Raw genomic sequence first — 17,949 nt, 5'->3', positions numbered from 1 at the left:
AAGACCAGTGCAATCTGTCGGGGCTGGAGTTACCATGGAACAGCAGGAAGAAGCAGAGAGGACCTTGGGGCAACTGGGCACTGACATGCCATATCCACACTGATGCTTGCTCAGAGCATGCACCTGGATGGGATCAGTACTACAGTACAGCAGATATGAGCTTGGCTGTATGAAACACAGGGAACTGCATGCTCCATATCAGTGTCCCATAAACAAAAAGGCTGGGATGGAATAGGCACAGGAGTTGCTTTAGTTGGAGAGGATGAAAATCCATCTAAACTCAGACACTGTCACTGCCAACAGCAAACCTCTGCTGTGAGGCTTGAGGAGTGATGTGTAATGAGCACAGACAGCCCTTGGGAATAACTGAGGTGGACATCACTGCTGCCACACCTGCACTGAAGGCATGAGCCTCCACTACAGATCTGTATGGCCCATCACCTCCATCCCTCTGCACGTGTTTCTGCAGTTACCAGCATGTATCAGTGTTACTATAGATACACACACACGTGCTGCTGAAAATCAAGTTCTCAGACATTCTGAGCATCACAAAGCCCACAGCCTCACAGTGCCTTGGTCTTGAAATGCTGGAAGGTGAGGAAAGGGGTGATGCTGCCCTGTTCTGCTTGCCTGCCTTGGGCCATCATAGCACAGCCACACCAAGACGAGGATCTCGAGTCACACAGCACTTCTAAAGAGACAAATCAGCAGCATGAATCTGTTTGCACCACTCATTTCCTACCACGCTGCTCGCTCACACAAAGGGACTGCTATTCTTTTGCCTCTGCACGTTCCTAAGAAGCATCCGTCTTTACATCCTGCACTAATGGATTATTAGGAAAGAAATCAAACATATAGATTGAATCACATAATTATGCCTTTTAAAAAGCCAGCAATATTTGAGATCAGCCCAGTACTTGCTGCCAATCAAACTCCAACAGCAGAGTCTAAACCCTCTCCTTGCCTTGCACAGGAAGGCAGAAGGGATGATTTTACCTCTCACATCCAGCATCTCTTTTAATGAAGCCCAGCTGGAAGTCAGGCATGGTGCAGCAAGACCTGACCCAAAGGCTTCTCCAGAGAACTCAGGGCAGCTCCTGCTCTCTGTTGCTTTAAGGCAACAGAACAGCTCCATGAGGCTCACACCAGCCCTGTAGGTTTCTGTGGTCAGAAGTACAGATTTCTGCTGCCATGGTTCTCAACCAGCAGATGTAAAGAAGGGTGCGGGGTGGTAAGGGGTGGTAGGGTATGGGAAGGTTTCAAGGGGATGATGGACGTTCCCTGGGGGCAATGATAACAACAGTCATATCAATTTGGGTTGAGTGAAAGTCTTTCAGATCCAGCCCGTGTCCTTGCAGTTAGATTTTGCATCCAGCAGCTATTGGGCTTGGTCTGTTCCTTTGCATGGGCTGAGATAAGCGTAGGCACACTGGCATTTACTTTGGTAGAAAACTCAAGTGTTGTAATGCTCTGGTTGCTAGAATTCTGAATGGAAAGAATGGTGGGAGGAACAAAACCAGCCCAAGGGAGGGCTGTGAGCTGGAAGATGGCATTTTGCAGGGAAAGCCATACCCAGCCCGCTCAGCAGGGAACCAGGCAGGGAAAGCCAAACTTTCTGTGTGAGACATAATCCCCGCCAATCCCACCCCTGGGAACCCTCCCTTCAGGCTGCATTTGTGCACATGCTTCAACCCCTGCCCAGATTACTGAAGAAATCAAAGATTGCCTTGGAGCAGGTGCACCTGCACTGCAGGAGGATGCTTGGGTTTCACGCATTAAACTCTTGTCCCAATGCCTGCAAGCGTCATTACACCGGCTGAGAAGGAAATGTACACGTGTTTGGGTCCCGAAACATTAAAGATACCATCAATCACTGATTTCCACTTGCTTGTATAGATCCCCCTTTAATGACCTTTCCATGTTTTCCTCTCCCATGCCTGTTAGTGCCATACCAGCAACCAGCTCACACAAAGGACTTAAGGGGCGGCACCGACTGCAAAGTGCCCTCACCAAAATAACTGCAGATTTATTACTGGGGAGCAGCACAGAGGTAATGATAACACAGACTTCATGATTTTCCTTTACAACAAGCCAGTCCCATAATTGAGAATATATATTACAACAGGAAAGAGCAAAGCACAGTCTCATTTTATAAGGAAAGCAGGATACAAACTCGGTAATAACACAGCATAAGTCAGCTGCATTTCCTTCCACTCAGAGCATCAATTCCTTCTATAATCACAGCTGAGGAGCAGTGAGGCCACACGAGCCAGACATCCTCTGTCTGAGATGGAAACTGCTGCAACCCTGATATTCTCACCAAACATCACTGCTGATAAACAGACCAAATATTACACCCACAGCACAGATCTTGTAGGATAAAACAACCTGCATCCTGAGCAACTTGCACTCAGGACTTCACTATTTCAGAGGATTAACAGGTCACCTTGAGGGATCTTACCTTGCAGGATGGAGACCACTCAGCCCCACTCAAAGCACTGCATAGGGCTCATCAGAGCAGGGACCCCCCCAGCATGAGTCCCCAGGAACATCACTAAGGGCAGCTTTCCTGTTGAAGACCTAAAGTGCACCAACAACAACTGCAACAGCTTTTGTGACCACACATTGTGCTTCCCTTGGCTATCACTGTTCCCTTCAAACATTCTTTGCTCTTATTAAGGAAAGAGGGATTAATTAATTAATTAAAGAGCTTATTGAGTTCGACTGTAGATTTCAGGCACTTCATGAGGCAGGGGTGAGAGAAAGGCTTCAGAGAAAAGAAACCCAGGGATGTCCCACTGCCTGTAGCATTTCTACAGTGATCCTAAATGAAGATCCAGGGATGCTTCAAAGCATCCACCATCCAGCTCCGGATCACAGGGTAATGCTCCGCCACACCTCTATCTTAACAACGATGTGTCAGTTCCTGATGGATTCTATTATAAGTGACTTGGGAATTTCCACCGGTTGGACAGTAACACAGCAATTGTTCTCTTTGAAATCATGGAGCAAAGAATGACATTTCAGTAAAGCACACACAGAGACAAAAAATACCTCAAGCAAAGCTCCCGAGAATTACCCACTGCATTCCCAAGCATCTTATCAAAGAGCTGCAATGGCCAAGTCTTCAGCTTCACTTCAATTCCTTTGACAGTGCCAATCCCAAGAGCAGCACCAACATATCCACGCACAGGAGTAAGCACATGTTTGAGCACATGTTTGCCTTTCTTTAAATAAATACTAGCAATGATGACTCTGCAAACAGAGCAAGAAGCATTTCCTGCTCCAAGCTGTTTCCTTATAAACTAGGAAAGTACTGAACTGGAGGATTGCAGTGCTCTGCCCCAAGGCAGCTTCCTGCTGGAATTGGATGTTCCCATTGCTGCCACCTCAACAGAAAAATACCAACAACCCAAAGACAAAACACAAAAGCCCAACCAAAGAGCCCCACTCACCGCTCCCAGCATGATCCTGAAGATCAGCCAGCGGAAACCCCAGATGACGATGCTGGATGGAGGTGTGGAACGGGGCAACCGGGACAGGGTCCAGAGTGGGCAGAGAAATATCCCCAGGAAGCCGGTCTCCAGGAGCTGCGACTCCCATCCTGCAGAGAAATACAAAGGCAAATATTTGCTGTAGAAGTCCTGAAAGTTATCCTGCCACCAGCTTTCAATTCACAAGTGGAAAAGAACGTAACCCAAGGGAAGGTGGCTCCCAGCTCTGCACATCACACACTGACCCACCTACATGAAATCAAGGTGCTTTACACAAGAACGTGAGCTTCAGATAAACACACCCCTGTAAATGCATTCCCCAGCAGCTCTCTAGCACCCAACACTGTGTTATCTATGTCTGCTGTCATATCTGCAGCATATGCCAACACTTGTATTGTTTACATGGTTACTTGACTCAGCACAAAGCAAATGCATGGGCTGTCATGAAGCAAAGAGCATTGCAATGTGCAAAGTGACCCAGGAAAATTACATGCTTTCGTCATACATGTAAAACTATGCTGAGCTCACTTTCAAGGATCAGAAACAGCTGTAGTGGAATCTCACTTGATATATGTGAGGTTCCTTACGTGAAAATGTAATTAAAAAGAAAACACCAGTCTTCCTCCATCCATCCATCCTGTGCTTCCTCAAACACACCCTCCAAGTGCCAAAGCCAGCACTGCTGGATGGAGAAGCGACGTGCATTGTTAAAAGCAGCTGCACCAGGAAAGCAATGGCTGACACATGACTGAAAGGTTAATTGTTACCCAACCCGGCTGCAGACAGCAGTTATGGGTCGAACTGGCACCGCAGCTCTGCACTTCTGCCCATACAAGAACCCACTGTTGGCTGTGCTTTCATATGTTAATGCTGTGCTCCTCGCAGACATCACTGTGCATGCAAGACACCGAGGATGGCATCTCCATCAGCCTCAGACCTGCATGCAAATGCAGTTTTCTCTGTTTGATTTTTCATCACAGCTCCCAGGAAGGTGTTTGTTTGCAGGCATGGAAAAGAGTATCAAAGGACAGGCAGAGCCGTGCACAATGTGGATTACACCCTAAATTCAAGCACTCATGCATGCAAAGCAAAGCCACAGCCCTCCTGCTATGCAGCAGCCTCCGGGCACCGTAGAGCTCAGCCTACATCTGTGCTTTGTGCCCCAAAGCAACAAGCTGGGGGGCCTGGCACTACCACACAGCACAGTGCAGCACGATGGGCACAGTGCTGTGCCAAACTCCAGCTGCTGGCGGGAGCTGCAGGTCCCCCCTTTCAGGCAATGCACAGCTGAGCTGGCACTGAGCAGGGTTTTGCTGCAATTGCAGCCAAGGGCAAACCACGGTCACAGCGGCACTGCTGCAGACAGCTCCATCTAAACCCCCTCCACTTGCAGCTAAATCCTATTCATCTTCATCTTCTCCATGCCCATCAACAGCAACGGGCAGATTTGCTCCTGCAGACGGAACTTTAGTGTTGTGCTATGCTTTACTCAGCTGCTGACTGCCATATCAGATCCCACCAAGCTCCTGCTAAAAAACAAGACTAGGGTGCAGATAGGCACGAAGAGTCTCTGATTTATTAACAATCCTCTTCCGGATACACTCAGATCCACTGCTGGCAATGTGGTCACGGGGATCAATTTCCCATGCTAGCACACACCAAGCTGCCACATGCCTGGCCTTGGTTCCTCCACAGCCTCCATCCCTCCCCTCCCAGCCCTCAGCCCCCCACCCACACTGCTCCAGCCTTGCAGCCACCCACCCGCTGCTGCTGCTCGCCCCTTTTGTAACTTCCCCACTTCAGTCATTACCTCTCCATATTACATTTTCCCTTCCTGCTTTGCACATTAGGATCAACTAACACCCATCTCTCCCCGCCATGCATCCTCAGTCCTAGCTGCATCCTCTTGCACAGCACCATGACTTCCACTCTCCCCTGAAGTCCCTCTTCTACTTCTGTTGGTGTTTTACCTTAGAACCACCAGCTGCTCTAAGCCTTCAGTTCGGACAAAGGAAAACATTCAACAAATGTGAGCTGTTTTTAGCAGAGACTCAGGAATGGCTGCAGCTTGTTATTCTTATAGCCATAATCATGCGCAAATAAAACAGTCTGATGCCACATCACGAGCAATGCACGTCCTTGTGATGGTGCGATGATCCCAGAAGCTATGTGCACTTTGTTTTCTACTATAACTTACAGTTAAGCCATAAAGACCTCCCAAAGGCACCCAAGCATGCTGCTCACTATCATTGCATGCACAGCTGATGCTGAGTGCTGCTGCAGTTTGCACATTGCCACCTTTTAATTCCCCTTCTAAGGCCCAACCACAACACAACCAAAAGGAATCTCCATGCCTTCACAGGGAAGACCTCAGGAGAAGCCCAACCCAACCCCACCCCACCATGCCCACATCCTTCAGTGCCACCTCTCCACTTGAACACCTCCAGGGACAGTGATCCCCCCCCGCCCCAACCTGCCTGTGCTTCATTCTGGGGAGCAGAGAGCACACACTAAGCATAAACCAGACACTGACACAGCATGGGAACTGGGTACCATCAATGGAGCGACACCAATGCACCATGCAAGGTGAAGAGCAGACTAAAACCCATTTTAGAAACAGCAAAGCCCACAGCACTTGCAGGCACTGAAGTCATCTCAGACCCAAAGCCCAAATCGATGCCCCACTGACGCGGGGCTGAAATCAGGGCTCACCTCAACCCCATCCCTCTGGCCCTGGCGCACACTGATACTGCTGGGAACGAAGGGGTCACGTTGTTGACCCACCTGCTCCTGTTTTCTTCAGTTGGATCTAGTCAAATTTCAGCAGCTGCGGCGCGGCACAATGCGCCATTGTTATCTCCAGCACAGCAGGAGAGGGAGCCAATTTTTTTTTTTCCCTTTAGGAAATAAAAAAGAAACAAACTCCGCTGCCGATGGTGGCTGCATTTGCCTCCTCGCACGCGTTTCGGATGGTTGTTCCACGCTCCCAAATTGATGCAGCAAAATCCATCCTATGGCATTTTCGGAGGGATGCGCTGGGGAGGGGAGATGGGGACAGGAGGATAGCAGGAAGGAGAGGGGAGCGAAAAGCAAAACACAGACAGCCTCCCATTTGCTTTCTAAGGGTTTTTGAAGAGTTTTTCTTCATAAGCAAGTAAAACCATGCCTCCAAATTTTCAGCTAGGAAATTTAGCTAAACACGAAGTGATCTTTGGAGTCAGAAACCATCTGCTTCTGCTTGGGAGAGGAACCATAAGAGTGGCTTCACCACATTCCCCAGAACAGCAAACATTGGCAGGAGCACATCGTGCATGGTAGAAAACATTGATGGTATTTAACATGTAAAAATAAAAGGCGGTTTGGTATGAATGAGCTCCGTTAAAGTCCAAAGCAGCACCGTTATCTCCCTATAGAGAGTATTATTCCTAATGGAACACAGATTATATGGCAATATATCATTAGGGTTTCTGATTGTCATCTTCATTATTTACCATCCAACACGTGATGACCTTTGGGCTCACAGCAGGGCCAAAGCTGCCCCAGAGCCACAGCCCCCATCCCACACTGCAGCAGGGCAGGAAGCCTTGAGCAGTGGGTCCAATGCAGCACAGGGCAGCCAGGCCCAAAGTCTGTGACATCTCTTACTTTCCATTTAGCTATTTTTTTCCTGAGAAAAACTCATTTGGTCAAAATAAAAAACAAACTGCAGCACAGCTGTTGTATAAACAGCTCAGAGAGTTTGTTTTTATCAATTCCCCTTTTTTTCCCCCCTAAAATAGGGGATACTGGGTAACAGCAAACTGCTTCTCTTTGCGTGTACGTATCTGCACATAATTTATAGAGGTCGTGCCTGCACAGCACAGCCAAATGCTCCTGCCATGTACACACATTTTATGGCTCTCTTTGCAGCCAGCACACAGCGGAGCCATGCAGTGCACAGTGCAGCTGTCCCCGATGAATATTGGGTGTCACACTCACTGGCAGTCAAAGCAATGAAGACACCCAATACTGACCGACTTATGCTGGAATTAGATTCACTGCTCCTCAGCCTCTCCTCCCTACCTCCCTGAAATGTAGTATGATATAATTTACGCTGCAGCATTAAAACACCTGTTGAGCACGGCATGGGTTTGGCTGACGGCTTTAGGATATTCTGATTAAGGATGGCACGTGCAACAACCACAAGCAGCTCAACCAACAGGGGCAGAGCTGTGCCCAGCACTGAGCACTGTGCCCTACAGGCTGCTCCTACAACACTCATCCCCAGGATCCTCCCCATCGGTGCCTCTCCTGCCCCCCATCTGCTCCCAACCTGCTTGCAGAAGCACAGAGCCAAGGAAGGAATGCAAAAAACCAGGCTAAAAGATGTTACCTAACTGTGAAGAGCCGCATCATTTCAACACTTCCCCAATAGGCCCTCTAACAAATTAAAGTGCTAATTGCAAACGTCAGCCAAATACAAATGCCATTTTAACCTTCCACACCAAAACCCATCACACCATTATCACCAGTTCCAGCTGGCTTTGGCTGTCACATAGGGCTCCCTCCACATGGCTTGACTTCTACCTGCTGAACACACCATTCTCTTAGGACACAGAGAACAACACCAATACAACCCTGGAGAGAACAGAGCAGAAAGCCACAGGAGCAGTGCTATGTAAGGCAGAACATGCACAGTTCAACGCTGAGAGCTTGGGCTGCAAGAAGGAAGCCCTGGAGATGCAATGGAAAACCTGCTAGTAATGTCACAGAGCAGCCCTGGATCTCCTCCATCAGCAGCAGAGCACACTCACAAGGCTCAGCTTTAACTTAATTTAGGTCTTCCAAATCCATCCACAGGCATCTTCCAAAATCACAGCTTGCAACTCAGAGCTCTGAAAAGCCAACTCATTACCAACCTAAAGCACCCTGCTTTCCTTTAAAATTCTCTGAAATCCCATGCACATGGATGTTTCTCAGGCAATGAAACTCCAGCTCCAGGCAGCCATAGAAGCCTGCATCCCCTTTGCTATAGCACAACACAGCAGAGCAATAAGAACCCCTTCATTCTGTACTCGCTCTCCGGCCCCCCAAAAAATCCCAAGTGCAAAAGATGCTGACCTCAGAAGCCCATCTTAACCAGGATGGAAAAAGGAGGAAAGATGATTAAAAAGAGGAAGATATCAGTCCGCCACAGTTCTGAAGAAAAGACAATGAGGAAAGAAAATGATTTATTGCTTCTCGGCCTGGTGGTGCCTTTCACTTAAAGACCTCAGAACAAAGAGCGAGCTCTCCCAAGCCACCCGCCCCCTGGGGTCTCTTTTCAAAGCCATGACAGCCCTGGCTCAGAGGGCTGCAGGATGGTCCTTGGGCATCTCCTAATGGGTGAGGGCAGACAGCCCTGCTCTAGGACACACTGCAAACACCCCAAGCCCAAGGCACACACCAGCATCCCACAACCAAACTCAGCCCCATTCATTTCTGATAACACCCTGTGCATCAAGTGTTTCAGAAGTTTCGCTTGCCAGAGACCTCAGACCGGATATGCTTCACGTTTCTACAGGCAATAGAAGAGTTTTTCAATGTTGTTAGAAGATTTGGAAAAACGTTCCCAATAACTTTTGTTCTTAAAAGTATAAACCACACAGAAAAAGAAAGAAAAAAAAATTTAGCATAAAAACTTTTAAAAGCTTCCAAGTGCTCTCCAGGGTAGTCATTAGAAACTACTTAGGTAACAGGAGGGTGATAACAGTGAGTTAATGCAGCGTTAAATTAGCCCTCCTTCCATGCAGAACTTTAAGTGACAGAGGAATCAGTTGGGAAGATTTTTTATTTTATTTTTTAAATAATGAAGTTAATGGATTTCCTGTTTTTAGCTCTGTGGGCGGCTGTCATTTTGAGGGATCTGTACATACTGGATTTAATTACTCCGTCTTAAAAGTAACAAAAATACTTTCTTGTGTTCCTATGAACCCACCAGCACCTCCCAGGAGTGGCCACCACGGCGAGGAGAACACCCAGCACTGCCCAGCACTTCTCTCCTGCTCTTGGCCTTCCCAGCATCAAACCATCCTTCAAATCCTGCTGCTACAAGGCTGGAACTACTACAACATGGAACCTCATGAACTGAGGGCAATGGGCATCCAGAGGGGATCACAAGGACTTTTCAGGGCTTCTCACCATCCTGCTGCAGGCATGGCTGAGATTGGTGCTGGGCTACATAACAGCAGCTTTGCCAGCTCCTCAGGACTGGGATTCTCCCCATATCCCCCTATTTATTACAAGCAGGGGCAACGATGGCCAGCAATAAATCTGAACAGAGATCACAGTGCCTTAAGCTGGGCACAAAGATGAAGGGGGAAGGAAAGCTGAGCATCCTGCAATGGTCCAGACAGCACGAGCCACACAGATAACTTTGTAAATGAAATGGGAAGGGACTGAATGGAGATACCAAGGAACAGAGCTGGAACAGCAGCAGAACAAAAAGGAGAGGTCAGGAACAGTCAGCAGTCACTATACGCTCCAGTTCTGTGACTGGAAAAAGCCTGAAATCCATCATACAGTGGATACTGAAACCCAGGAAACAAGGTGCTCATCTCCAGGGCTCAACTCCTTCAGTGTAAGCTCATTCTCACTGCGCCTTTCCTTCTTGCACCAAGAAAGTCTTAATATGAATAGAAAGCCAGCAATTTCCACTCTCAAGCAACCTGTTGAACACATTTTATTTGTTCTTTATACAGACAGGACCCCTGCAGTACTGTGCCATGTGCCTGTGGAGCTGAACTGCTAAAAACAGGTGTCTGTTGGGTGTTAAATCTATCTTCAGGCTGCTTTGGCAGCTTAAGAAACCATTAGCAGCTGTTAACATGGTTAGCATGGCAACATAGGAGCCTAACAGCTCAACCAGCCTGCTTTCTTCACCATTTCAAAACTATCATTTCCCGCTTGTACACTTCAAGCAAGAGCAAATTAAAACCAATACCATGAAAGCACCTGGCAACCACTTTTGCTAGCAGACAAATTGAGTCTTGAAATAAAAGTGTATTAGACAAAGTTTTCCTGTTCTATCATGTGAGGTTCCTGCTGCCCTTAATAGCTCACATCTTAGCCTCATGTTCTAACACCAGCATCTGCAAGAGATGACAAATACCCACCAAGGGACGACTCTCTCATCCAGCTTCCCTGTCTGCTTGAATTAGATCTCTCATTCAAGACTTCTAGTGAGCTTACCACCTTTACAATACCAAGCAGGAAAAATAAGCTCAGTATTGAGTCCACTAACCTCAAACCAGAGCTACCCATCTCAAGGTACGTCTTCTCTATGGAGAGAAGTGAGAAGATGGTGGGTAGGTAACAGCCAGCTTTCAGGTTGAACTGGGCAGCATAATATTAAACGTGGAGGTTGGTGGCCCTGCCTGTGGTATCTAACCCACCACAGTTGGTGCTTGAGCCACCAGGAGGGGAAGGACCAAAGGGCTTATTCCCTTTTGGCTGCAACAAAGTCCAGGAACTACTTAAACCCATATGTGGGGCTTCGTTACATTCCTTCTGAGTCTTTTACACTTGTGACCTTTAAAAGGCCAAACAAAGAAAAACAAAAACAACATTGGACACTATTTATACAAGACAGCGTGACAAAAACACACTGCAATATCTCTAAAATGAATTTTCTGCTTCCAGCTCTGCCCATAGCTAAGCCTATTTCAAGGGATTACACTAAGAAAGCTGATACTGCTGCATCCTTTAAGACATCCCCTCAGCCCCAGCAAAAGAAATGGGACTCACCATTCAGCAGCATCACTCTGAAGTAACTCAACTAACGAAACCCCAGTGATGTAAAGCTGCTGTAATTCAGGAATGGTTTCATCCAGGCATTTTTCAACATGAAGGGCTCAGAAGCAGCCAAAATGACTAATGGGACCTCAACACCCACAGCTTTAACCTCGAAGAACAAAGGAAGAAAGAGGGAGCAGGAAGAAGGAAGACCGAACGCGGACCTCAGGAAATCAAAAAGCTGCTTTCAAAACCCATCTGACTTTAAAAAGATCCGATGGATACGTAGGAGGAAGCAGCAGTTTTTTAGCAATTATGGGACAAGTGCCAAAAAGTCAACGGTGTTAGGAAGTTGTTCTCTCCCTGCACAGTACAAAGGGATGAGCAAATATATAAACAAAGAGAAATGCTGATGTCCAGAGGCCTGAACTACACGCCAAGCAATTTGAAATCCCATTGCTGACACAAAGAAAGGGGTGAACTGGATCAGCAATCACTGAACCCAGTGCTGGAACAACTAAGCTGACACACAGGACATTGAAAATTATAAACAATACAAGAAATCAGAAATACCTCAACATAATTCTTTCCAGCCACAGCGACTCTTGCACTGTGGATCTGTAAGGGGCCGAGTGGAGCAGCCTCAGCTCCAAAGGCAGCATTTGCAGCTTCAGCAGGGAAAAGCAAATCAAAACACAACAGGTCTGCAGCCAAGATTTCACATGATGACCTCTCCTCCATCCTGCTGAAAGAGTTACAGGAATTCTCTGCCTCAATCAAACGGCCCATCAGTCTTCATCAGGACACACCGTGGGGAAATGAATAACTACACGAGTCTGAGGATTTTGGGTCATTTCTTTGGGCTCTTTTCTCAGCCTGTCAATATCTGACTTTGGCCTTGAGATGTGGGTGCACAACATTCACCTAGGGATACTTCCATGGGTGTCAGACATTGGCGTGAAGAAGCTTGGCTCGCTACTAACAAAATAACAGGAATCACTGCCCAATTACAACATGCATTGAAAACACAAGTTCTGTGTTTTATCAGCTGATAAAAAGGGTAAACGTAAGTCAGGTTTCTGCTGATTAACAACCAGATGAGGCATTCATTAAGGGGTTGCTCTTAATAACAAGCCATTACATTCCCTTGCAACACGTACCGACACTGTTAAACTTGGAGATCTCAGATGCTGGAAAGAGCTGGGACAGACACCCTCATTAACAGAGCCAGCAGCTGCATCGCTGTGGATTCCATTTTAGGAACAAGCAACTTTCAGCACCGTAAGAAAACAAAAAGACAAAGCAACACAGAGCACGGTTATTTATTTTGACAGCTGTGGTTTCACTGTTTTAACTGTTTAGGATGGTTGTAAAGGAAGCCCTGAAATGTTCTTGGTAAAAGTAATGAGGCTTTGAGCACAGCCCGGCTCTGAGCAGGAGCTGGGAGGTCCCAGATGTAGGTTATGGGGCTGGGGACACAGTGTGACCCTTGGGGCCAATGGGGAGGTGACACAGAGCCCCTGGCTTGGTGGGAAGGAGGGGGTCAGCACAACCATGGCAACAGGCATCCCACTGCCACCACACAGGTGATACCAGCCTGGCACAGCAATTGCTTCATCATTTCTTTGTTTTGTTTAACTAAATACAAGATCCTATGATAAGGGCTCACAGCAGGCCTAGGAGGCAGACAGAGGCTGTGGGGACCCACCACCACCACTGTACTGTCACCACCAGGGAAGGAAGCAGGGTGGACAGAGGCAAAGCATGAAGGAACCTGGTGAGGGAAGGGGAGGAGAAAAGCTTTGCAAAGCATAGGCTGCCTCAGGCCCCCGCAGCTCTGCCAGCCTTCCCTCGCATGCCCCTCCAAGCAGCTGGTGAACCCACATTCACTTGGGACTGCAGCAGGTGCACTCAAGACCTGAGCTGTCACACTCAACTGTCAAGAGAAAAATTTGATGGGAAAAGTATCAAGGGAACGATCAAGAAAACCTTGGAAAGGAAATTAAAACATATATGTTCTCACAATTACAATCCACTTCAAACTTGCGCTAGCTGAAATCTGTATTTACCCAAGGCAAAGTAACTGCATAATTGCACTCCTCAGAAATGTCTGCAAGACTAAACACGTGCACTGCGGGAACAGCTGGCCCTCCACTGCTGCTTTAGGATGTCCATTGCCTCAGCTCACCACCCCTTGTGTGTCCTTCCATCAGTGCAGTGAGCGGCTTTGCACCCTTCCAACTTTCCATTATCATGAGTGAGAATCCAGTGTGTGTTATGCTAGCAATCAGATGTGCCAGCTAGTGCTTGAATACAGCAGCAAAGCCTCATCACCTGCCCACAAGTGACACGCAGTGGCAGCACCAGCAGGTTCAGAACTACAGGGCTCTTGGTTCCTTGTTTTCTGCCACATCCATCAAATCAATTTCCCTTGGCAGCGAATTAAGCACACTAATTATTTCTGTCCCTGGGTATTTCACCCCCTCCAGCTACAGCGTCCGGACAACTGTTGCCACTACATCTGCAGAGCAGGAGAAAGCTATGGAGGAATCCTGAAACTCCTGCCACAGTAATGTGATGAAGAAATAGCTAAAGCTTTAAGCTTTACCATTCTATTTTTAATCACATTTACATCCCATAGCCAGTAACAAAACAGCAATAAAAGACAACCCTAAATCCAGCCCTGTCTCCTATCTCCCATAGCCAAAAGATCACACAAAAAACCCACAACAAAAACAAACAGAACCCAACCACCACCACAATGTCACAGGATGCAATCTTACATTTCAAACTTGCTAACAAATCAGCTGGCAATGCTTCCACCCCCCTACCCTCCCCAGTGCATTTTTCAAGTCATCAGTTGCTTCCCTGCTTCATACAGTTCTCAGTCATTTACTCCTCATCCTCTCTGCTACAAACACAATCGATTGCACAGTAAGTTTCTGTGCAATTCAGATTTTGCTCCACTTGTAATCACAAATTAAACCTGTAGGAACACGAAAGCAGCTCACCCAAACTAACAGCTATGGTTTAACCAACACTTGTTTGGTGCAAAAATCCAAGCAGTGTTATGAGCATGGGGGTTTGCATGGACAATGCATTGAGAAAGACATCCCAGTGCCCACGCAACTTCTAATCATGGTTAACCCAGCAAAAACAACATCCTTGCTCTTCTAACAGTGTGCCTTGGCCATCTAATGAAGCACACAGAGCCAGGCATTCCTGCACACCTATTGCCAACCGTAGACCAAGGCCCTTCTCCAGCCCAGCTACACACATCACAAAGCCTTCCTGTTAAAGGAGAGGAGAACGGTAACATGTTTAGCTGCAAATATGACCATTCGTCAAGTTCAGCTGAGAAGCTGCCAGCTGGAAGGATTCCGAGGTCGAACGATAACGTAACACCGCGTGCAGCAACATTTTCCTTTCTCCCCTTGCCACCCCAGCACAGTCAGCCGTGATGGTGCTGCTTTGCAGCCTGGGTGGTGAATTTCCCATGCGGGTGACATCAGATTCACTCACGAGGATATTCTGTAGCATGTCATTAGAATTTTTCCTTCTAATTTGAATAAGAGGGGTTTTTTTTTCCTCTATTCCTTTTAATTTTTATAGAAACCACTGAAATCAACCACATTAAAAATAAAAATCACACAACAGTGACAACTGATATTAAACAGCTATTCACATATGTCCCAATACCACAAGACCCAGCTCTCCCCGCTGTAGGAAATCCAAATGACTTCAGTGCATAAAATGAAACATATGAATTAATCACTGCTTTTTTTTTTCCCCTGCCCTCAATCCACAACGTTATTAATTCAGGCTGAAAATACACGTGCTCCAGAACAAAGAGTTACCCAACAAGGGACCGTGAAGCTCGTAAGCATTCAGCAATTGCAAAGCCAACCTGGAAATGCAAAAGTCCTGCTTGGAGGGTTACCACTGCAGTGGTTATCAGTGTTCCAGCAAAGCAGGGCAAAATATCCTGCTTAAATGCTGACGTTACAACTGGATGGAAGCACCTCTGAAAGAGATGCTCGAAGAATGAATTTCCTTTACGAACAGAAGTTATTACCCACTCTTTGATGTGAACCTTCAGTAATTAAGGAGGGACTCGTCAGTAATGCTGAGGGCTTGGAGCTTCCTAAGTGGAAACACGTGGGAAGGTAGCCCGAGCATGGGGAAGGCTTACTGGAGTGATTTATCACACACCTGAGGCTCTGCAGTGCTCACACCAATAAGTCCCTGGATGTAAGGGAGGGGGAAAGAAAAAGCTTTATTTAAAACTCATTTCAAACACAGTAAGAGGACCAAGAGTAATTCTAAGGCATCTGCATTATTTGTCAAAATAATGACGTTATAAAATAGCCCGTGCTACATGTGGGAGTGTTTAAGAAAAGATGGTTTACACACACAGTTATTTCGCTCTAATAGATGCAGCACTGCTCAGCAGACTAGAAAGTCCTTTAAAGAGATCAATAGCTGTTTAGCACAGTGTATCGCTGCAAACAGCTATCGGGGAGGATGGGCTCAGAGTAATGATGAAACTTCTTAAAAGCTCTGCAAGTGTGGAAAATAGACCTGCAGCTCTTTGATATGCATTGACACCTATGGAAAGCTAACGTTCTGCATTCAGCACAATACAGTGAGTTATTTCTGTAGTTAAAAAAAAACACCAAACAACCAACAATAAAATCCAATCACTTGTGAGGTGATTGGGCTTCCATTCCTGGGCTTGGTTGTTTCCTAGGACGAGGGCTCCTACGTGGCATAGAGCTCAGATGGACACTGCTTTGCAGGATGGATGCAGGTGGGAATGGGAGCACCTGTGGCTGATGCCAGGAGGGGCTGAACACAGCCAGCACCAGCTCCAGGTCTGCACTATGCCCAGATCAAGGGACTGCAGAGCCCTCCTGCACCATCAGCCAGCCTCTCCTCTAATAGAAGCACGCTCAAAGCACAGATTTTTTGGCAGTTATCCTTGGTTGGTGGGATCATCTTCAAAGCAGGGTTTAACAAAACCGTGCCACTGCACACAGCTCCCATAGGCAGCAGCAGCCCAGGAGGCACTGCCATATCCCAGCAGCTTTATACCTGCTGCTGCTGCCCTGGGGCCCCAGCAGCACGCTGATTATTCTGGCTTCCTTGTACACAACGCCAAGGACACAAAACTGAAAACCCCACGATTTCCAAGCACAGCTCCAGCAATAAAAGAAGCTGCTGGTAACTGAGGATTTAGAAGTGAAATAAAACACTCGAGAAAGATATCCGTGTATGGGCTAATTTTCAAACCAGAAAGTGCTGACCCTTAAGAGAGTGACATGTGTCGTGAGTCTAATTTCATTTGACTTCAAAGTCACAAAGCAGAAGTTCAAAACGCTGTTTGCAGCCATAAGTTAGAGTTAAAAGCTATTATTTAAAAAATAAACTAAAATACACGCACTGATTTCTTCTGGATATAAATCCAAAAGGTAAAATTGCGCAACATCACTACCCCATATTTAATAATAACAAACAGATGGGAAAATATCATAATAAATTACTCTAACTGTCCAAGCTGTGCGCCAGAATGCCTTGGCCAAATTCCCCTGCTTAACTATCTATATACCATGCACAGATCTCAGCGGACTCCATATTCCCATAGGTTGAAATCGAGCCACTTTCTTTAAAACACTAACAACAAAATCATTTTGAGCTTCACTATGAGCTGACAACACTGCAAAACAAAAGCAAAGATTTACCAGAGCTGTGCCACATCACAGCACGCAGGCAGCTGCAGGACAGATCACAAGCCCAGCACCCTGTGAGAAACTCCCAGAAACAAGGATTTATTTCTGCTCCGAGGTTTGGTTCACTCCTATATCAGGGGAATGTTTTAAAGCCCAAATGATGCTTCAGATGGGACCTCACCTGCTGTGTGGTACAGACACAAGACAGCTCTTTATGTTGAAAACCATCCAACCTCCTTCCCAAGGGCTCAACAACCACCACAGCTGTGAATCCTAGAGCCTTCTAGGACAAAGAGCTCTGTGACATGCCTGCAGATATGCACCAGTGTTGAAATCAGCGTGGAACAATGCTGGGCAGCCCTGGGCAGAGCTGAGCATCACAGAAACAGAGAGATGCAGAGGAATCCCATCCACCAATGCCTTGGGATGCAGCACCACACATTCCTATGTGAACATCACTTATTATTATTTCTTTTTTGAAACCTGAATTTAAAGACTTGCATCTCAAATTTAAAGCCTTCTCCTCTCCCTCAGCTGTTTGAAAAATCTGAATAAGCCATAGGAGACAGCAGGTCAAACTAAGAGCCACACAAAGACACAAAATCAAGAAGTAACCCCAGACTTTCCCACCTCAGCTACCTGCCCCTCTATAACCCAGAGCTGTTTAGACCAGTTTTATCAGTGATTATATCACCCAAAAGCCTCAAAGCACACAACAGAAGTCCAAACCCCAGAACTAAAAGATTATTCTAATCACCCAAACAGCAAACACTCACTCTTCAGTAGCGACTTTACACATCAATCTGGAAGAACCTTGGGGAAAGCCTTGTCCCCGTTTTATGTAAAGAGAAAAAGGATGCAGAAGACGAGGTCAGCACATGATGCAAAGCACACACCAGGTGCCACTGGCCAATGCTAAAGCACAGCACCTCCATCCACTGCCCTCCCCAGTGCCCAGCAGCATGCCTGCAGCT

General features: G+C 46.8%; 1 protein-coding gene across 7 annotated transcripts in view; it reads right to left on the bottom strand.

Moving 5' to 3' along the window:
- Nucleotides 1–17,949, bottom strand: part of LMF1 (lipase maturation factor 1) — a 148,585-nt gene that overhangs the window by 100,747 nt on the left and 29,889 nt on the right. For 6 of the 7 annotated variants that reach the window (XM_015876946.3, XM_085513961.1, XM_085513960.1 and 3 more), the window contains one exon: nt 3,456–3,604. In XM_015876946.3, coding sequence (XP_015732432.2) covers nt 3,456–3,604 — 149 coding nt within the window. Of the gene's footprint in view, nt 1–3,455; nt 3,605–11,258; nt 11,413–17,949 lie in introns of those variants that run through there. The other variant, XM_085513963.1, reaches the window with a different exon arrangement.

Source organism: Coturnix japonica, chromosome 13 (genome assembly GCF_054131305.1).
Source record: "Coturnix japonica strain WE chromosome 13, WE-NBRP24, whole genome shotgun sequence".
NCBI classification, from domain to species: Eukaryota; Metazoa; Chordata; class Aves; order Galliformes; family Phasianidae; genus Coturnix; species Coturnix japonica.
The sequence above is the reverse complement of the archived record's forward strand: the minus strand, read 5'-3'. Positions and strand labels throughout refer to the sequence as shown.